The sequence below is a fragment of the Ranitomeya variabilis genome, chromosome 1, assembly GCF_051348905.1.
Source record: "Ranitomeya variabilis isolate aRanVar5 chromosome 1, aRanVar5.hap1, whole genome shotgun sequence".
In the NCBI taxonomy this organism is placed as follows: Eukaryota; Metazoa; Chordata; class Amphibia; order Anura; family Dendrobatidae; genus Ranitomeya; species Ranitomeya variabilis.
In genome coordinates, this window is record NC_135232.1 from 417,232,380 (window position 1) to 417,253,036 (window position 20,657).

Here is a 20,657-nt window from a genome sequence, read left to right on the forward strand (position 1 = left end):
GTGTAATTTTTCATTATTACACATAAATTAATTTATGAACATCTATGGTCTGATTTATTTGCCTGTGTGAATTTGATGGATTGCTACTGACATCTGATGAGAATTTAATGTCATTAGCAAAAAGTAGAAATATGTCTACACCGTGTTCCAAATTATTATGCAAATGACATTTTTCTCGGATTTTCCTAAATGGTTGGTGCAAATGACAGTCAGTCTAAGAAAAGTCACCCGTTAGAGTATACATCGAATTTTATTGAAGAAACCTCCCAATGATAACAGTATAATCTCCAAAATGAATAAAAACTCAAAATGCACTGTTCCAAATTATTAGGCACAGTAGAATTTCTAAACATTTGATATGTTTTAAAGAACTGAAAATGCTCATTTGTTGAATTTGCAGCGTTAGGAGGTCACATTCACTGAACAAAAAAGCTATTTAACTCCAAAACATCCTAACAGGCCAAGTTACATGTTAACATAGAAACCCTTCTTTGATATCACCTTAACAATTCTTGCATCCATTGAACTTGAGTTTTTGGAGAGTTTCTGCTTGGATTTCTTTGCATGAAGTCAGAATAGCCTCCCAGAGCTGCTGTTTTGATGTGAACTGCCTCCCACCCTCATAGATCTTTTGCTTGATGATACTCTAAAGGTTCTCTATAGGGTTGAGGTCAGGGGATGATGGTGGCCACACGATGAGTTTATCTCCTTTTATGCCCATAGCAGCCAATAACTCAGAGGTATTCTTTGCAGCATGAGATGGTGCATTGCCATGCATGAAGATGAGTTTTCTCCTGAAGGCACGTTTCTGTTTTTTAGACCATGGAAGAAAATTGTCAGTCAGAAACTCTATTTACTTTGCAGAGGTAATTTTCACACCTTCAGGAACCTTAAAGGGCCCTACCACCTGTTTCCCATTGATTCAGGCCCAAAACATGACTCCTCCATCTCCTTGCTGAAGTCGCAGCCTTGTTGGGACATGGTGGCCAACCACCAACCATCCACTACTCCATCCATCTGGACCATCCAGGGTTGCTCTACAGTCATCAGTAAACAAGACTTTGAAAATTAGTCTTCATGTATGTCTGGGCCCACTGCAACCGTTTCTGCTTGTGAACACTGTATAGGGGTGGCCGAATAGTAGGTTTATGCACCACAGCAAGCCTTTGAAGGATCCTACACCTGGAGGTTTGAGGGACTCCAGAGGCACCAGTAGCTTCAAATAACTGCTGCTTTGTAATTGTATTTTCGCAGCTGCTCTCTTAATCCAATTAATTTGTCTGGCAGAAACCTTCATTATTATGCCTTTATCTGCATGAACTCTGTCTGTGCTCTGTATCAGTCATAAATCTCTTAACAGTATGATGATCACTCTTAAGTTTTCATGAAATATCTAATGTTTTTATACCTTGTCCAAGGCATTGCACTATTTAACGCTTTTCAGCAGCAGAGGGATCCTTTTTATTTCCCATATTGCTTGAAACCTATGGCCTGCTTAATAATTTTTAAGTAGTTTTCCTTTAGTTAGAATCACCTGGAAAACAAATTATCACATGTGTTTAAGATTGATTTCAGTGATCCATTGAGCCCTGAGACACAATACCATCCACGAGTTTATTTGAAAAACAAAAAAATTAAATCTTTATGACACTTAAATCCAATTTGCATAATAATTTGGAAACACAGTGTACTTTGAAAATTAGTGACTTGTTCAATGCTTATTTAAGCCGCTGTATATGTTCACACACATGCGTGGATATAATGTTACAAAACAAGAATGCTTTCAAAAATAAAAGTGTTAATAGTATATTTTTTATCAATGAACAAAATGGAAAGTGAATGAATAAAAGAAAAATAGAAATCAAATCAATATTTAGTGCCTTCAAAACAGCATTGTTCTAGGTACACTTAAACGAAGTCATGGATTTAGCAGAATTATATTCGGGTGTACACTTTACCAATTATATAAAGCAGAAGGAGATGAACATCATTTTCATATTTAGGTTGAAAGAAAGTCACGACTGGAGGTATTTTCGTTTTTGGGTTTCTGTTTTTCGCTCCCCTTCTTCCCAGAGCCGAGTTGTACTTTTGAACTTTTGATTGGTTTTAACATATCATGTACTGGAAAACAGGAAAAAAATTCCAAGTGCGGTGAAATTGCAAAAAAACTGCAATTCCACAGTTTTCTTTTACCATGTTGACTAACTGCTAAAACTGACCTGCCATTATAATTCTCCAGGTCATTACAAGTTCATAGACACCAAGAGATCTATCTTCTTTTTTATTTAAGTGGTGAAAAAAATCCAAGACCAATGGCATCTCCATTTTTTGTGATCTCAGGTTGGGTGGGGGCTTATTTTTTGAACACCAAGCTGACATTTTTATTGAAACCATTTTGGCGTGTATACGACCTTTTGATCGTCCGTTATTGCATTCTATTGCAATGTAGCGGTGACTAAAAAAACGTAATTCTGGCATTTTGAATTTTTCTTCTCGTTACGCCGTTTACCAATCGGGTTAATTCTTTTTTTATATTGATAGATCGGGCGATTCTGAAAGCAGCGATACCAAATATGAGTATGTTTGATTTATTTTGTTTTTATTTTGAATGGGGTAAAAGGGGGTGATTTAAACTTTTATATATATTTTTTATATACAGTGCCTTGCGAAAGTATTCGGCCCCCTTGAACTTTTCAACCTTTTTCCACATATCATGCTTCAAACATAATGATACCAAATGTAAATTTTTGGTGAAGAATCAACAACAAGTGGAACACAATTGTGAAGTTGAATGAAATTTATTGGTTATTTTAAATTTTTGTGGAAATTCAAAAACTGAAAAGTGGGGGCGTGCAATATTATTCGGCCTCTTTAAATTAATACTTTGTTGTGCCATCTTTTGCTCCGATTACAGCTGCAAGTCGCTTGGGGTATGTCTCTATAAGTTTTGTACATCGAGAGACTGAAATTCTTGCCCATTCTTCCGTGGCAAACAGCTCGAGCTCAGTGAGGTTTGATGGAGATCGTTTGTGAACAGCAGATTTCTCTTTCAGCAGATTCTCGATTGAATTGAGGTCTGGACTTAGACTTGGCCATTCTAACACCTGGATATGTTTATTTGTGAACCATTCTATTGTAGATTTTGCTTTATGTTTGGGATCATTGTCCTGTTGGAAGACAAATCTCCGTCCTAGTCTCAGGTCTTTTGCAGACTCCAACAAGTTTTCTTCAAGAATGGTCCTGTATTTGGCTCCATCCATGTTCCCATCAATTTTAACCATCTTCCCTCTCCCTGCTTAAGAAAAGCAGGCCCAAACAATGATGCTGCCCCCACCATGTTTGACAGTGGGGATGGTGTGTTCAGGGTGATGAGCTGTGTTGCCTTTATGCCAAACATATCGTTTGACATTGTTGCCAAAAAGTTCGATTTTGGTTTCATCTGACCAGAGCACCTTCTTCCACATGTTTGGTGTGTCTCCCAGGTGGCTTGTTGCAAACTTTAAACAACACTTTTTATGGATATCTTTGAGAAATGTCTTTCTTCTTGCCACTCTTCCATAAAGGCCAGATTTGTGCAGTGTTCAACTGATTGTTGTCCTATGGACAGACTGTCCCACCTCAGCTGTAGATCTCTGCAGTTCATCCAGAGTGATCATGGGCCTCTTGACTGCATCTCTGATCAGTCTTCTCCTTGTTTGAGATGAAAGTTTAGAGGGACGGCAGGGTCTTGGTAGATTTGCAGTGATATAATACTCCTTCCATTACAATATGATCGCCTGCACAGTGCTCCTTGGGATGTTTAAAGTTTTGGAAATCATTTTGTATCCATATCCGGCTTTAAACTTCTCCACAACAGTATCACGGACCTTCCTGTTGTGTTCCTTGGTCTTCATGATGCTCTCTGTGCTTCAAACAGAACCCTGAGACAATCACAGAGCAGGTGCATTTATACGGAGATTTGATTACACACAGGTGGATTATATTTATCATCATTAGGCATTTAGGACAACATTGGATCATTCAGAGATCCACAATGAACTTCTGGAGTGAGTTTGCTGCACTGAAAATGAAGGGGCTGAATAATATTGCAAGCCTCACTTTTCAGTTTTTGAATTTCCACAAAAATGTAAAATAACCAATAAATTTCATTCAACTTCAAAATTGTGTTCCACTTGTTGTTGATTCTTCACACAAAATTTACATTTGGTATCTTTATGGTTGAAGCATGATATGTGCAAAAAGGTTGAAAAGTTCAAGGGGGCCGAATACTTTCGCAAGGCACTGTATATATTTTTTAAAACTTCTTTATTACTTTTTGCATACTTCAATAGTCTCCATGGGAGACTAGAAGCTGCAGTTGTCTGATCGGCCCTGCTACATACAGGTGATGATCAGATCACCTGTTTGTAGAAGAAATGCTTACTTGCTATGAGCGCCGAACAGGGGTCTGCTGGAGACCTCTCATTGTCATGACAACCCAACAGTGACCCGCGATCACGTGACGGAATAACCGCGTGGCAGGATTTCCAGCGCGCTTACCGGAAGCGCGAGTTAAATGCTGTCAAAGATTGACAGTGGGATTTAACAGGTTAACAGCCGCGGGTGGTTCGCGATTCCACCTGTGGCAAGTCAATCACCATGACAAGACTGAGCACAGCAAAACGACAAAGGGTATACTGAATCAGCAAAGTCTTTCCCAGGCAAAGGTTTAACGCACATTGGGGTGTCAATACCTGCAGTTTAAACTATTTTAAAGGATAGCAAGAAATGGGCAACATTGAGGACTGTGTAGACAGCGGTCGGACAAGAAATTTGATTGCAACAGATAAAAGACACATCATCCTTACTTCCCTTCAAAACCGGAAGATGCCCAGCAGTGCCATCAACTCAGAACTAGAGGCAAACAGTAGTACCCAGTTATTTCCATATACTGGTAGAGAGGTCTCAGCAAAAGTGTACTTCATGGAAGAATGGCATCCAAAAGCCATATATTTGACATGAAAACAAGGCAAAGTGACTTAACTATGCATTAAAACATAGGAATTGGGGTACAGAAAAAAATGTAGCAGGTGCTTTGGACTTAGGAGTAAATATGTGAAATATTTAGCTGTAACAGAAGGCTGCTTATTCACCACATGGCTGGAGAGCGGTACAATAACGAATGTCTGCAGGCAGTGAAGCATGGTGGAGGCTTCCTGCAAGTTTGGGCTGCATATCCACAAATGGAGTTGGAGATTTGGTCAGTATTAATGGTGCCCTTAATGCTAAGAAATAAGGTCAGATACTTATCCATCATGCAATTCCATAATGGAGGCATCTGATTGGCCCAGGATTTGCGGAAGCCTTCATCCACAGAAGATCTGTATTAAGTTCTTCAAGATGTTTGCAACAATTTCCACTGAGTTTGTTTAAAAACTGGGCACTAGTGTACCTAATAGAATCTATGCTGTTTTCTGTTTTGAAAGCCAAGGGTGGTCACACCAAATTTACTTTGATTTAGTTCATTCACTTTGCATTTTCTTAATTGATAACAATAAACTATTAACACTTCTATTTTTTAAATAGAATTTCTTACTACACCAGTCTAAATGTTTCACAGCACTGTGTGTGTATATATATATATATATATATATATATATATATATAGCCCAGATTAATGTTATAAGACAAAAGACAAAGCAGTTTCCAAGCTTCATCTTTCCACTGTTTCTCCTTGTAGTACCAAGTAGGTTTCTTATAATCTATAAAAAGTTAAAAAAAATAGGACTATAGTGTTAATCTTGGGGTATTATTTGTCACAACTAAATTTATGTCTTGGCTCCCAGTCAAATTCTGATGGTCTTTAGACACATTCATCTTCTACTACATGGACCTTGAACACATGGCATATGTGATTGTGCCAAATGTTCACAGGATCACCATGAGTAGAACAAAGAATATCATGTACATGTAAATCATGATGGATATTCTCTCCAATCTCTTTACGTGATTTATTTTGTGACTGAATATAATAGAACAGTCTAATGCTGTATCACTAGTAAGTAAGCCACTGACTGATGGAAAATGTTACTTTATTGATAAAAAAAAAGTTATACAATTAAAAAATATATATATCGTATATATTTATAAATTATTATCCAAACAAAATGAATAAATGAAGTGGCTGATAGTAATGTTTGTTATTTCTATGATGTCAGTTAACCTTTTCAAAAGGAGTATTTGCATAATGTCATCTGGACTCTGACTTCCTTTAAATGTGTTTCCTCTCCATCTTACATATGTGTAAGGTGACCTCTTATCCATTTTCATACCACTGTGTAAGTCACGTGGCATGGTTTTACGTCAAACTGTCATTAATGATAAGAGACACAATAAGAGACTTCACAGTGTTGATGGCTCGTTTCCTGATTAGGTTGTTTTTTTTTCGCATGGCCCATTTGGGCTTTAGTTTGCAGCATTCAGCTTCCCTTTTAAACTGATTGAAAGCAGTGCTTTAGTGATCAATTTAGTGAGCTTCATCATGAAAAGTCAACAACAAAAATGAATAGGGGGAAGACAGGAGAATTAAATAATTGTGAAACAAATGAATAACTAAAGGATGCACCTGGGGAAAATAGACTACGCCATGTATTTTATTGTATCGTTTTATTTTGCACTTAGTAAGTTTGTTTTTACGCTAAGGAAACTTTTATTGGGCCTCTGCAGCAAGACAGTTAAAGTATAATTGTAATGACTAAAAAACCCACAGTGCAGTAATTGCTCTAAAAGTCTGCTGGTACGGATCCTCCAGTCCAAATGCAAAATTGACTATATCGCACATGTACATTCAATAAACCTGTTTCCACCTATTATTCTTATATTTTGGCCCCCTTTTTAATTTTTATAAAGCAGCCGCCACAATCTGTGACTCCTCTGGAAAGAATTCTTAAGGCCCCCATACATATTACATGAAAGTCGGCCAAATCAGTCAATTTTGGAAGACCATCTGATCTGTACGGGGGCCTTCTGAGAAAAGGATCGGTCACTGGAATTTTAACTTTCTCTCCCCATTGAAGATACATAAACACTCAGTCGAGAACTGTCTGGTGGCATCAAGAGAGATAGGTGACTGTTGAAAGAAAATCTAATAGACAGCTATTCCATGAGTATGGTTAGATTGTGAAGTAACATACACACTTTTTCCCCTCTGTAGCCTTCTCAAAGACCAACAGTGACCGAGAACAGATGAACACAGCATTGAACTAATCGGAGCTGGTCCATCAGAAGTCAGTGTGTGTGGGAAAATAGAGTGTCTGTAACATCTAAGGGTATGTGTCCACGTTCAGGATTGCATCAGGATTTGGTCAGGATTTTTCATCAGTATTTGTAAGCCAAAACCAGGAGTGGGTGATAATACAGCAGTGGTGCATATGTTTCTATTATACTTTTTCTCTAATTGTTCCACTCCTGGTTTTGGCTTACAAATACTGATGAAAAATCCTGACCAAATCCTGATGCAATCCTGAACGTGGACACATACCCTAAGAACTTCTTCCAGAGAAATAACAGACTGTTCTGTGAAAAGGAAAAACAGGGACCAGAACAGAGGAATTGAAGCCTGATCAAAGTTCAAAGTAAGGACTACAGATTTGTTGAATATACATTTGCCATGTAGAGTCAAATTTTCATTATGGACTGGAAAGTAGCTTTAACTTAACAACATCCACAATGGAGCAGAGATTCAGCATTGTCACCTGTCATTACCTTTTTGTTTCTAAGCGGCGACCTAAACACAATGTTTTTAAGTTAGTAAAAAAGACAACTTGATAACTAGTTACTAAGCAGCTTGAAAGAGCTCAACAATACAAATGGAATTTTGTTTTTATTACCAGTGTTTCAGTACTGGTTGTTTCAGGTAAAAAATAATACAGATGTGTAATAGACTCATTGCCAGTTACTGCAAACGTTTAATTGCAGTTGTTGCTGCTAAGGGTGGCACAATCAGTTATTAGGTTTAGGGGGTAATCACTTTTTCACACAGGGCCTTGTAGGTTTGGATTTCTTTTTCCTTTAACCCCTTTCCGACACGTGCCATAATAATACCCACATGTCAGATTCCCTCTGTTTGGTGCTGGCTCCGGAGCAGAGTCTGCACCTTTCGGCGCCGCAGCTGCATGTGTCGCGGCTGTTGGACAGTCACAACAAACAGGCTCTCCATGCTTGAGTTGTGACTGTCACAGCTGCGACACACGCAGCTGCGGCGCCAGACACCTGATTATCGGGGGCGCTCCAGGTATCCGGGTTCTCGCTGCAGCTATTTGGTAAGCTCTATTAGCGAGCCGAAGAATGGGGGACCCGAAGATATTCGCTCATGTCTACTTCTAGCTCAGTATGAGTTAATCAATGAATACAGATTTTACCAGTGAATTGAAGATTTAGCAAATACAAAATCAGCCCTGGTGGAGAAAGATTTCATAGATAAAAAATCTTGCAAGTTGTTTATTTTACAGTGTACTACTAATTTATTAGATAAAGACTAAAACGATGGTTACCTTTTACCCATTCACAAATATCCGCTATACATGAGCGGGAGGTGCGTTCCAGCAAAACTGAAGTTCATGCACGGTGTGACGATTGGGCAGGCTCACTCCAAGTGCCGGCGGGATCAAAAGTGGGTGTCAGTGCTATATGAGAGTTAGCACCCTGTGGTAATGCAAAAGATCAGTGCTAGCGCCAATCGCGGGCATTTAATCCCTCTGATGCAGCTGTCAATAGTGACAGTGACATCGATCAGCATAACAGAGGAAGGGAGCTCCCTCCCTGCTCTGATCAGCCCAACACGATTGCGTTGTGTTAATGGTCTCCATTGTGACCCCGCACAAAAGATGGCCATGGCGTCACCCAGGTACAGTGGCCTGTAAGCTACTGCTCAGAGCAGGAGCTGACATGCCTTCTCCTTGTGCGATACACTGATCTAATGCCCTGCAATGCAGAGTATTAGATCAGCGATCAGGGCAGGGAAAGTTGATGTCCTATCCTGGAACAAGGTAAAAAGTAAAAAAGAAAAGTTTTTAAAAATTGTAAAAATATATATAAAAAAAATCACAAAATAAAGAGCAAAAAAAAGAAAAATATTAATCCAATAAATACATATGTTTATGTAAAAACAAAAATAAACAAATAATGTACAAATATTTGGCATCTCCACGTCCGAAACGACCTGACCTATAAAACTGTCCCACTAGTTAACCCCTTCAGAGAACACCATAAAAAAACTGTGACAACCTATTCTTTTTCATCATACCACTGAACATAAAGTGGAATAACACGCGATCAAAAAGATGAAGGTAAATAAAAATGGTATTGCTGAAAAAGTCATATTGTCCAGCAAAAAACAAGCTGCCATACAGCTCCATCGGCAGAAAAACAAAAAAGCTATAGCTCTCAGAACAGAGTGATGCAAAAACAATTTTTTTTTCTATAAAATAGTTTTGTGTAAAAGCACCAACACATGATATAAATGTGTTACTGTACTGACCCGAAGAATACAGCTGCCTTATCACTTATCTCACGGTAAACGGCATAAAAAGAACCCAAAAAAACTGAATTGCTGGATTTCGTTCATTCTGCCTGCCAAAAATCAGCATAGAAAGCGATCAAAAAATGTAATTTGCCTGAAAATGGTACCAATGAAAACGTCAACTCATCCTGCGAAAAACAAGCTCCCACACGATTGTCGGCAGAAATATAGAAAAATTATAGCTCTCAAAATATGGTGATGCAAAAACTTTGTTTTGCCAAAAAATACTTCTCTCAGTGTGTGATAGCAGCTAAACATAAAAAAAAAACTATATAATTCTGGTATTGCTGTAATCGCACCGACCCAAAGAATAAAGTTGTCTAGTCACATCTACCACATGAGGAACAGCGTAAAAAATAAATAAAACCAATTCTTCACCAGATGTTGATTTGTTCATTCTGCCTCCCAAATATTGAAGTAAGGCTTGGCTTACAGTTATGCTGCGCACTACGCTGAGCTCTTTCACTGGGGTTATATATTATTCAGACGGAACCCCAGGCAGAATATTCCCTATAAAGTGGCAGATGGAGACACTTTGGACGTTGTTTTAACTATGATCCAGCAGTGTCTGTCTTTTAAGGAATGCATAAAAGTGCGGTTGGTCACAGTTTTATGCTCCTCTGAAAAGATGGACACCGCTGACCAGAGGCCAGACAGACCAAAGTAACTCTGCTGCCTCATTATAGTGAATGGATCCTCAGGGTTTCATCTGATTTGGAGATTTAGACGGAAACCCCAATATAAGTCCTCAGCATAGAGCACAGGATAAATGTTATCCAAAATGTTATGCAAAATGTTCCCAGTAAAAGCTTCAACTCAATCCACAAAAAAAGCAAGTCCCCACTCAGGTCAGTTATCCATCAATGGAAATATATAGGTCTTCCATGTTACTGGTAGCACTAAGGCTCTGGAAAAGCGTCAAGGCTCCTGGCCCCCAAAAGAAATTCATGGAGTTCTGCGTCCCCAAATCCAAATACCCCCCTCCCTTCAGAGCCCCAAAGTGTGCCTAAACTGCAGTTAACATCAACGTTTGGCATTTCTGTAGCAATGAGAGCCCGCCTAATTTATGGGTTCCATGTGTCTAGAAGCACGAGCTGGACACAATGTATGGGTACTACAATGTACTGGGTACTACAATGGCAGATTTGCAAATTTCACTGAGCAACATTCACTGCTGTTTGTTTTTGGTAAACACCTATAGAGTCAAAATTGTCAGTGCACCTGCAGGTAAATTCACCTCAGGGTCTCTAACAATGTGACATGGCACCCTAAAACCATTCCAGCAAAGTGTGCACTACAATATGACGATCCTCCCTTTCTGAGCTTTGCACTGTGCCTCAAAAGTAGTTTTCAACCACATAGGAGGTATTGACATACTCCAAAGAAATTGTGTAACATGTTTTGTGGTCCATTTCTACTATATCCCTTTTGAAAATTTGGGGCCAAAGGCACTGATGTGACCTGGTGTTATACAATTTTGTGAATCGCCTGAGGGTTAAAAATGCTCACTACAATGCTAGATGAATTCCTCAAGAGGTATAGTTTCCAAAATGGGGTTGTGTTGTGTTTCTGCTGTTTTGGCATTTCAGAGGCTCTTCAAATGTGACATTGCATCTGCAATCTATTCCAGTAAAAATTGCGCTCTAGAATTTAATTGGCGCTCCTACCCTTCCGAGCCCTGCCATGTGCCCAAACAGGAATAGTCCACCACATATGGGGTCACTTTAAATGGTTTTGTAAATTTTGTTAGAAAAATTAGAAATTGCTGAAATACTTTTAACCCTTCTAACTTCCCAACAAAAAAAATAATGTTTGAAAAATGATGCTGATGCAAAGCTGACATGTGAGAAATGTTATTTATAAATTATTTTTCATAGCATTACTAACTGGTTAAAGGATATAAAAAATTAAAGTTTAAAAAACTTTTCAAAATGTTAGCCAAAATTCCCAAATTTTCACAAATAATAACACAAAATTTCGACCTAGATTTCCAAGTAACATAAAGCACAATGTGTCACGAAAACTCAGAAACCCTGGATTGTGTTAAAGTGTTCCAGAGTTTTTACCTCAAAGTGATACTGACCAGAACTGTAAAATTTAGCCTGGTCAGGAAGGTGAAAACAGGCTCGGGGGCGAAGGGGCTAAATATACCTAATCACTATCCTCCTTTTCCATAAATGTTAAAAGCAACCAGCTGAAATAACATTGAAATTTTTACTGCTCAATGAAGACACTAAAAATTATTCCAGATAACAATTCTAATAAACCACAGAATTGCTGTTTTATTTTCATTCCGCAATCAATTATAAGGTATGGTATTTTCTGCCATTAAAAAAATACAAGTCATACAGCAGAAAAACAGGCCATCTTCAAAAGCAGCTGTAGAGCAAGGATCTGCATTACATGCCATGCAAACGGGCTGGATCAGCAGAATTATCTAATGTGTCACACATAAGGGGAAATATCACAGGTAAAATAGAAGCTATTATACTACTGTACATCACTTCTTCCATATCTCTGCTCTCTTTTTTCTTTTGCTTTTTATGATTGGTGAAAGATTGCACACACAATGCAAATTATGTTGCTTGGACGTTCCAAATCTATTTAGCACTCCTAGCATTTTTGGCAATTTAATTTACAGGACTATTTCATTTTTTTATATAAAAAGGGTTGGTTGACTATGCTGGACAATGTTTTTCACTTCCCAGGGACATAAATCTCTTCAATACTCTCCAACCCCCCCCCCATCTGACAAGACGTTTAGAACCTACGTACCTGTGACACTACTTCTTCCATAAGGGTCAATGTGTATTAAAAGGGGTTGTGGGCTGTCTAAAAGGCTTTACCACTGCAAAAATCATCCTCTGCTTAATTTAGAATTTCTCTAAGCTAATATAAAATGATTGATTGTGTGCATTTCATGTACCTCTTGGATCTTGCTTTCATTCATCATGGGATGTTTTAAATGAAATGCATTTAGAACCTGCCACCATCAGAGAGGAATCTCTTAAATCTTTGGAAAGCAGAATGAGGACACAGTAAATCAATCTCACTTTAGTTGTGCCGCACAGGGCAAGCTTTACACTGACAAAGTAATTAAAGCCGGTTTTGTTTGCTCTTTTTCTATTCCTCTTCTTTTTAGGGAAGAAAAACTCCAGCATTATAACATATGATGATAATATAGATTTATCTGGTGTGTAGGTACCAAAGTTATTACATTGGATTGCTTTTATACCTTTACATCAGTGTAATCTAGATAAATTGTGCAATAACCACTTTAGTGATTAAAAGTAGCGATAACCGCTTTAACTCGTGACTAACAGAATAGCATTCATTCATTAATACATACATAAAAGTTTTATACTAATTTAAATATATACACATGCATATATAGGCAAAGGGTGGTCACATCAAATCTTGATTTGTTTTAGTTTTCTCTTTTGTTCATTTGTTTTGCATTTTGGAAACTGTTAAAAAAAAATATTAACATTTCTATTTTTGAAAGCATTCTTACTTTGCAGCATTTCCCCACATCTGCGTGAAACTCTTGCACAGTACTATATAAACAGTATATATAGACTTTATTTATTCATTCATTCAAATTAATTGTGAATATAAATAATAGTTACAGTTAATAATATTACACATGACCATTAGAAATGATGGTAAAACATAAAGGTGGATTCAAAGTATGGTTGTCAAACACATAAAATACAATATTGATTTAAACTATCTCATGTAGAAATAGATTATATATAATATTTCATGTATTTGAAAAATAAATAAATTATAATAATATTTTAATATATTCTTAACTTTAAAGGGGTTATTTTTTCTGAAGGGACTAAGAACTTACCGGCAGGTAGGCGCTAACTACCTGCCTGTTGTGCCTGGCTCAGAATGGTCACGTACCACTCCTGCTGGTGATTCTGAGGCTTCCGGTACTGTCAGGTTGACAGAGCAGCTGTTTGCCTTCCATTGTGGGTAATGGGGCATGACTGCAGATGTCATGCTGAGTGACAGCCAGCTAACCACTGCATAAGTGTGGGGAGGAGGCTGTCAATCAGCATGATGTCGGCAGTTACGCCCAGTCGACAGAGCAGTCCTAAAGAGGTTAATGTGAAGAATCACCGGCAGCAGTGGTTTATAATCACTCTGAGCCGGGGCTGGGGAAAACGGGCTGATAGTTACTAACTCAGTTCTTAGCACAAAAGGAAGAAAATAAAAAATGCGTTGTTTCAGTAAGACAGCTCCTTTTCAAGTGTGGGTATCATAGAAGGGAGTGTCCTGCTCACAGCCCTTCTCTATGAGGCCTTACATGTGTCAATGGTGACCGCTTTAATTAGTGCTAGATTACAGTGTTGTTTGCTGGGCTTGGTGATAATGGTGCAAGCTTAAACCAGGAAATGTGCACACCCTCGATACTATTGCCGTTGCAATGCTTTATTGAAGATACTATTACACAGAGGGCAGAAAAGTCCTGATTTAAATAATGATCGCCTTAAGTGCAATTGATATTAGTGCTGCAAGATTTATGCGCAGTCCCAATAGCTGTATTGATCCTGTAGAAAATTAGACTTTGCGAAGGTCATGGCTCATTTCTTCTCTGCAGCTCATTCTGAGGAAATGTTTTGTAATTCTAAGCACATTTTTAGGGCAGTGGTATAATTCTGTGATGTGATTTAGTTTTTCTATATAGAATTTCTGATGAAAATATTACCAGATCATAAATATTATGCTAAAATGCTGTCTGGCAATAAGGATTATACTCCTAATATGCTGATGTAAATACAGAAATAAAGCAATACGCAGACACATTCAGATTGAAGTTTAAGCTAGATTCCTAATAAGGACCATGGCAAATCTATCTGCTGTCATTGTAAGAAAGTTCTGGACAATTGAGACCTACGCTTGTCTGTTAGAAACATAGGGCTACTATTGTACTTTAGGACCATTTTACTGTGGGCAGAACATTCTCTTTAGTGGGCTGCTTATCCTCTTAGATGCTCTTGAATACTGAAAGTAACACTTCCACAAACCCACAGACAACCCATCATGTTTGCTACTGCTGGATTGCAAGAATCGTCAGAAGAAAGGACCTAAAATTATTTCTGTTCTCAGTATAGACTGCATTAACTACTGAATAAACAAACATCCTAAATGATGAATCTATCGCCTTAGACTACCATCTACTTTGTAGGTCCTTGAAATAACAGGGCACATTTATCAAAGTAAGGCTACATTGTTCAGTCTGCTGTTTCATATGTGTCTAAGAAAAAGGCTTACCCAAATGCTCTTTATAAGGAAGGCCTTATAAAGGCCCCAATTCACAGTCCGTGTTGTCACCACAATTACCTGCATTGACAAAACTAACAGCCTCAGAGGCATACATGAAGATGATTGCTCAGGTCAGGAGACTAAAGGTACCTTCACACGAAGCGATGCTGCAGCAATAGCGACAACGATGCCGATCGCTGTTTGATCGCTGGGGAGCTGTCACACAGACCGCTCTCCAGCGACCAATGATGCCGAGGTCCCCGGGTAACCAGGGTAAACATCGGGTTGCTAAGCGCAGGGCCGCGCTTAGTAACCCGATGTTTACCCTGGTTACCAGCGTAAAAGTAAAAAAAACAAACAGTACATGCTCACCTGCGCGTCCCCCAGCGTCTGCTTCCTGACACTGACTGAGCTCCGGCCCTAACAGCAGAGCGGTGACGTCACCGCTGTGCTTTCACTTTCACTTTAGGGCCGGCGCTCAGTAAGTGTCAGGAAGCAGACGCTGGGGGACGCGCAGGTGAGTATGTACTGTTTGTTTTTTTTACTTTTACGCTGGTAACCAGGGTAAACATCGGGTTACTAAGCACGGCCCTGCGCTTGGTAACCCGATGTTTACCCTGGTTACCAGAGTAAAACATCGCTGGTATCGTTGCTTTTGCTTTCAAACACAACGATACACGGCGATCGGACGACCAAATAAAGTTCTGGACTTTATTCAGCGACCAGCGACATCACAGCAGGATCCTGATCGCTGCTGCGTGTCAAACTAAACGGTATCGCTAGCGAGGACGCTGCAACGTCACGGATCGCTAGCGATATCGTTACAAAGTCGTTTCGTGTGAAGGTACCTTTAGAATTCATCTGGACATAGTGGCCCCGTGTATGGACTGTGAAATGCTTAATGTGAATTTTTTTTTTTATAGAATCAGCTTGTGTGACATTTTTTGGCCTGAGTGTGTAGAGAAAAAGTTATTAAAGGGGATTTTCACTACTTGGAAATGTAAGGTACATTCACAGGAGATCCATGATTGTCCCACTTGGACCTACACCTATGTGGATATCCAGGGTCCTCTGGCCTGCCTGGTCAGGCAGCTGCCACATCCAAGCAGAGAGTGAATTAAGGGGTATCTGTACATGTGTTTTTGCATTTGGCAGGGGCTCTCTCATTCATAGCATACTGCAATAGAGAAAAACAAATAGAGCTTCCTGGTGATGGTACCACTGTGATGGATCAAAGAAAAATGGTACAATATAATGCTCGCCAATTCCAGAGGTCAAGACTGCCACCAGAGGAAAAATATCAGGAAGCCTAAAAGGAATCCCAGTCCCAAAGGTGTGACCCACATATATCAGTTATTCCATAAATTGATAATTTGGGAATACCGTTTTAGGGTCTTGCTATGGGCAGTAATACAGTTTCTACTACACTGTCATGTTCTGACAGCTTAGACCAGTTGTATATTGTAGATTGATAGAATTTTGCTAACTAGGTTCCCTCACATACATATAAAACTTTCTATACTATGCTTTCAATGTACACAATATATTTCACAAAGTGCTTTCCTAGTTTGCAACTGTTCCTACAACCACAAACCTTTGTATATTGCTCTATGTAGTTACTAGCACTCTATGTAGTTACTAGCAGGACAAGTAAGAAAGCTAATGTATTTTAACACCAAAAATGGTTTGACACAAAAAAACCTTCATCACTTTTGCATTGTGACAACTAAAGACAAACATATATTCAATGCAAAATCATCAGTTTGAGTGCTAACTAAGGCAATGAGTGATACTGTAATTTGTCTAGTAGAGGACCTTGGTCACATGCATTTCACATGCTAAGTTCTTGTGGATTTTTTTTTCATTAAAAGATGTATCATAAGATGTAACGTGGGACATATCAGGAACCTGTTTGAGAGTCTTGTGATTGGACTGAAGTGTATATAAAATGAAGTATGTTATTGGGAAAATAGAGATACAATGGCATAAGTTCTCTGTGCCTTTGGCTAAGCTCACTGCATTCCATAATGTATGTTTGCTACGTGTCTTAAGGGACACTTTTTTGTGACACGGACACTTCTAATTAAATGTGTTAATATTTGACATGCCCAGTCATGATCAGGGAACAGCAGGATTTTGTTTTAATCCAAGCGATTATGAGTGGTAGCATGCATGCTTTTATGACACTATAACCAAGCATTTCTGTATCATTACACCTGATGTAATAAGCAGCCCACCTGTTGCTGGTGTAGGAAGGCTGGATCTCTAGGGCTTAGTCCCACATATCGGTTGGCTTGTGATGTGCCAGAGGCTGTGTAGGCTAGAAAAAGAGAAAATAGAGACAATGAAAGATAGTACTGAAAGGGAGACTGTCATTTCAGGTGACTTCAGAACAGGCTATTTGTGAACATTGGAAATAACACTGTTCCTGACGATTATATGACCTTTAGCAGTAGTCCCTCTACAGGCTTTATCTCTTGTCAGCTCAGCTTCAGAAAGGATGGAGACAATGTGCAGAGATTCCACTCCCCTATCTCCTGTCATGTAGAAAGCAGCAGTATGAAGGAAATTACCCAGAAGTACTGCACGCTGTAGCTGTGGATCCAGTACAACACTTACTAGCAGCAGTGCTTCTCAGACTCTCTGCTTCTTTGGTCCCCTAACCTCACCACAGACTAGTATCATCTCTCAGGCAAAAAGACATCTGAAGAAGAATTTTACCCGTAGATTCAGAGTGAAGTGGCTCATAATTGGAGAAAAGGCAATTTTATTCTAATAGTATATAGTAGAAAGATTATCATCACTTCCTTAGATAGTAAATGGAACAGTTGTCCCCAGTGCTCAATATTGCTCCATTAACATAGGATACTTGAGGACTCCTAGCAATCATACATTTATCACCCATCTGTGGAAAGGGGACATATGTTGTTTATGGGATAATCCCTTTAACGTCTACATTGGGCTCATAATGATGATTTGTACTTTGTCAAGTGCCATCTTTTAGTTGCTTCCTAAGAATGCTATGGACTACAGTATAGGACTAAAAGTGTCAAATACGACTTGCCAAGTTTAACAAAATAAAAAAATTCATCTGAACGCTCAATAATCTAAGAGATGACGTAATTTAACTTTAAGTTCTTCTGCTTGCTGTTTAATTTTTTAAATACTGTTAAAAAATATTTCAAAGAAATAGTAAGAATACATAGTCATCTATGCTTTTATTAAAAAATATGCCCATCATTTTCACAAACAATATTCACATCCTTTTTACAATTTTATGAAAAACATGCATTTCCAGAACGAACATTATTAGAGTTCTGTTACCACTTTATTATGCACAGTCACAGAGTTACAGGTGCCTATTAAAAAGTAATAATATGGGAATCACGTTAATTCAATGTAATCAGTTGTTTGTCATACTTTTATTTATTACGCCTTTCACCAAGTTTCTATCCTCCAGCAGTCTTCAGTTAGAATAGAATAGCTAATCTCTTGGCTCTGTTATTAACAAGTCATTATTTGGTCACCCTGAAATACATTGCAGAAAGCTAGGATTCTACAAGCAGGGCTTAATCTTCTAACCATAAATAATCATTCTGACAATTAGGACTTTCAGCCTCCGTTCACATGATCCAATTTATGGTCCAAATGCTGTCCATGAAAAAACTGGTAGCACTGGTAGACCAATGTTATTCAGTTTAGGCTGTTCAGATTACATCAGTATTTGGAAGCCTAAACCAGGAGCGGGTGATAAATACAGAAGTGGTGACGTGTTTCTATTATACTTTTCCTCTGATTATTCTACTCCTGGCTTTGGCTTACAAATACTGAGGTCAAATAGTGACCAAACACTGATCATGTGAACATAGTGTTAGGGGTCGAGTTCCTGCCTCTGCACGGGGGGAATCTCGGGCCATCTCCGCTGCAGTCTCCCATTCTTCTTCTGCCGCAGTCTCTGCTCAGCAGAGACGTCGGTCCCAGCGTCTCGCTCAGTCTGACTCTGTACAAAGAGTTACTGCTGCTTTTCCTGCTTCTGCCATGGAAGTCAGTGCTGGGCAGCGGCGAGCAGATGCTTCTGGGACTAAGTCCTGCTTTTCTCGTTCTGAGCATGCCCAGAGTAAGATCTCTCAGTGGAGATCGAGGGTCACATGATCAGATACTGCAGCTAAGGCCATTGGTCCTTCAGGAAGGTCCTGTAGGTGCTCACGCTCTGTGGCAGCCTCTCATTGGTCCTTCTAGGAAGGTCCTGTACGTGCTGCAACTATTTAAGGCTCGCATGGCCGCACGGCCATGCGCTAGTATTGTTCTATGTTATGTGCTTTGCGCCAGTGTGGTCATGTGAGTTTGTGTTCAGAGACTTGGCTGAAATAAGCCCCTAGAATGCTGGCACCTCCGGCGAGGAGATTTTGTGTGAATGTATTCAAGGACCTGGCTGAGATAAGCCCCTAGAATGCTGGCACCTCCGGCGAGGAGTTTGTGTGCATGCATGACCACTGACTGCTCTCAGTTGAGTAGTTAGCCTGTGCCACTGTGAAGTCTAACAGAGCGCAGTGCTTTGAGTTTCGGCTACTCTGTGAAGTAACAGGGTTAGCTCATACCGCCATATAGTTCCGCCGTTTGCTAGCAGCAGGTTCTCCTGCACGGTGGACCCCGGGCGCATCTATTATAATAAAACCTCTATGTTTACTCGGTGCGTTCCGCTAGCCCTAACATAATACTAGCGCCAGGGTCTGGCTAGTAAATGGTGGACATTCAGCAATCCTTGCGGTATGTCCAGCAGCTGGAGGGTAGGTTGGCGGCTCTCGCGAGCTCAACCTCAGCTGTGGATGTTACCACAGTTGCTGTACAGGCTGCTAGCGTGGCTGCAGCAACCTTGTCCACTGCCACCCCTGTTCCGACATTTTCTCGCCTTCCGCTGCCAGGGAAATTTTCTGGAGACAGCAAATCCTGTAGGGGATTCGTGAGTCAGTGCTCTATTCACCTCGAGCTCCTGGCTTCACGTTTTCCCACAGAGCGGACTAAGGTGGAATTTATTGTGTCTCTCTTGTTGGACAGGGCGCTGGAATGGGCTACGCCGCTGTGGGAGCGTGGCGATAATGTGGTGCAGAGTGCTCCGCTGCTCCTGAGCACTCTCAAACAGGTCTTTTTAGGACCTCGAGTCACCCATGACACGGCGCTCCAACTGCTGGCATTGACTCAGGGTGTGTCCTTGGACAGCCATTTTGCCGTCCACTTCCGTACTTTAGCTTCTGAGCTGGAGTGGTCGGATAAAGCCCTTATCCCCATATTTTTGAGGGGGCTGGCTGATCACGTGAAGGACGCTCTGGCCACTAGGGAGATTCCTGCCACACTGGAGGAGTTAATAACTGTCTCTGCTCGTATTGACCTCCATTTTAACGAGTGGAGGTTAGAGCGAGCCCAGTGTAGGCAGAGGTTTTGGCTGGCTCCTACCTTCGCCAAACCTCTGGAATCTCCAGTCCTGGTTCCAGAGTCACATGAGGCCATGGAAGTGTCACGAGCGGGATCTAAGTCCCGGACAGCTTGTGCACTCAAGGTCTGTCATGTTTGCCAGCAGTCAGGTCATCTTGCCACCAGATGTCCCCAGCGGTCGAGGAAACGTCAGCGTCTAGTGGTAGTAGGTGGAGGTACACTAGACGCGGCGACGTTTGCCTCCAAATTGTCCTTTAAGGGGACAATTATTATAGGCTCATCCTCCCACTCGGTAGAGCTATGCGTGGATTCAGGGGCGGAGGGCAATTTTATGTCTTCTGCCTTCGCCCAATGTCACGCAAAATCCCTGGTTATGCTAGCTCAACCAGTA

General features: G+C 40.0%; 1 protein-coding gene across 14 annotated transcripts in view; it reads right to left on the reverse strand.

Moving 5' to 3' along the window:
• The window catches only part of NFIB (nuclear factor I B), a 308,859-nt gene that overhangs the window by 25,440 nt on the left and 262,762 nt on the right, over positions 1-20,657 (reverse strand). For all 14 annotated transcript variants that reach the window (XM_077249235.1, XM_077249226.1, XM_077249228.1 and 11 more), the window contains one exon: positions 17,074-17,156. In XM_077249235.1, the coding sequence (XP_077105350.1) occupies positions 17,074-17,156 (83 nt within the window). The remainder of the gene's footprint in view (positions 1-17,073; positions 17,157-20,657) is intronic.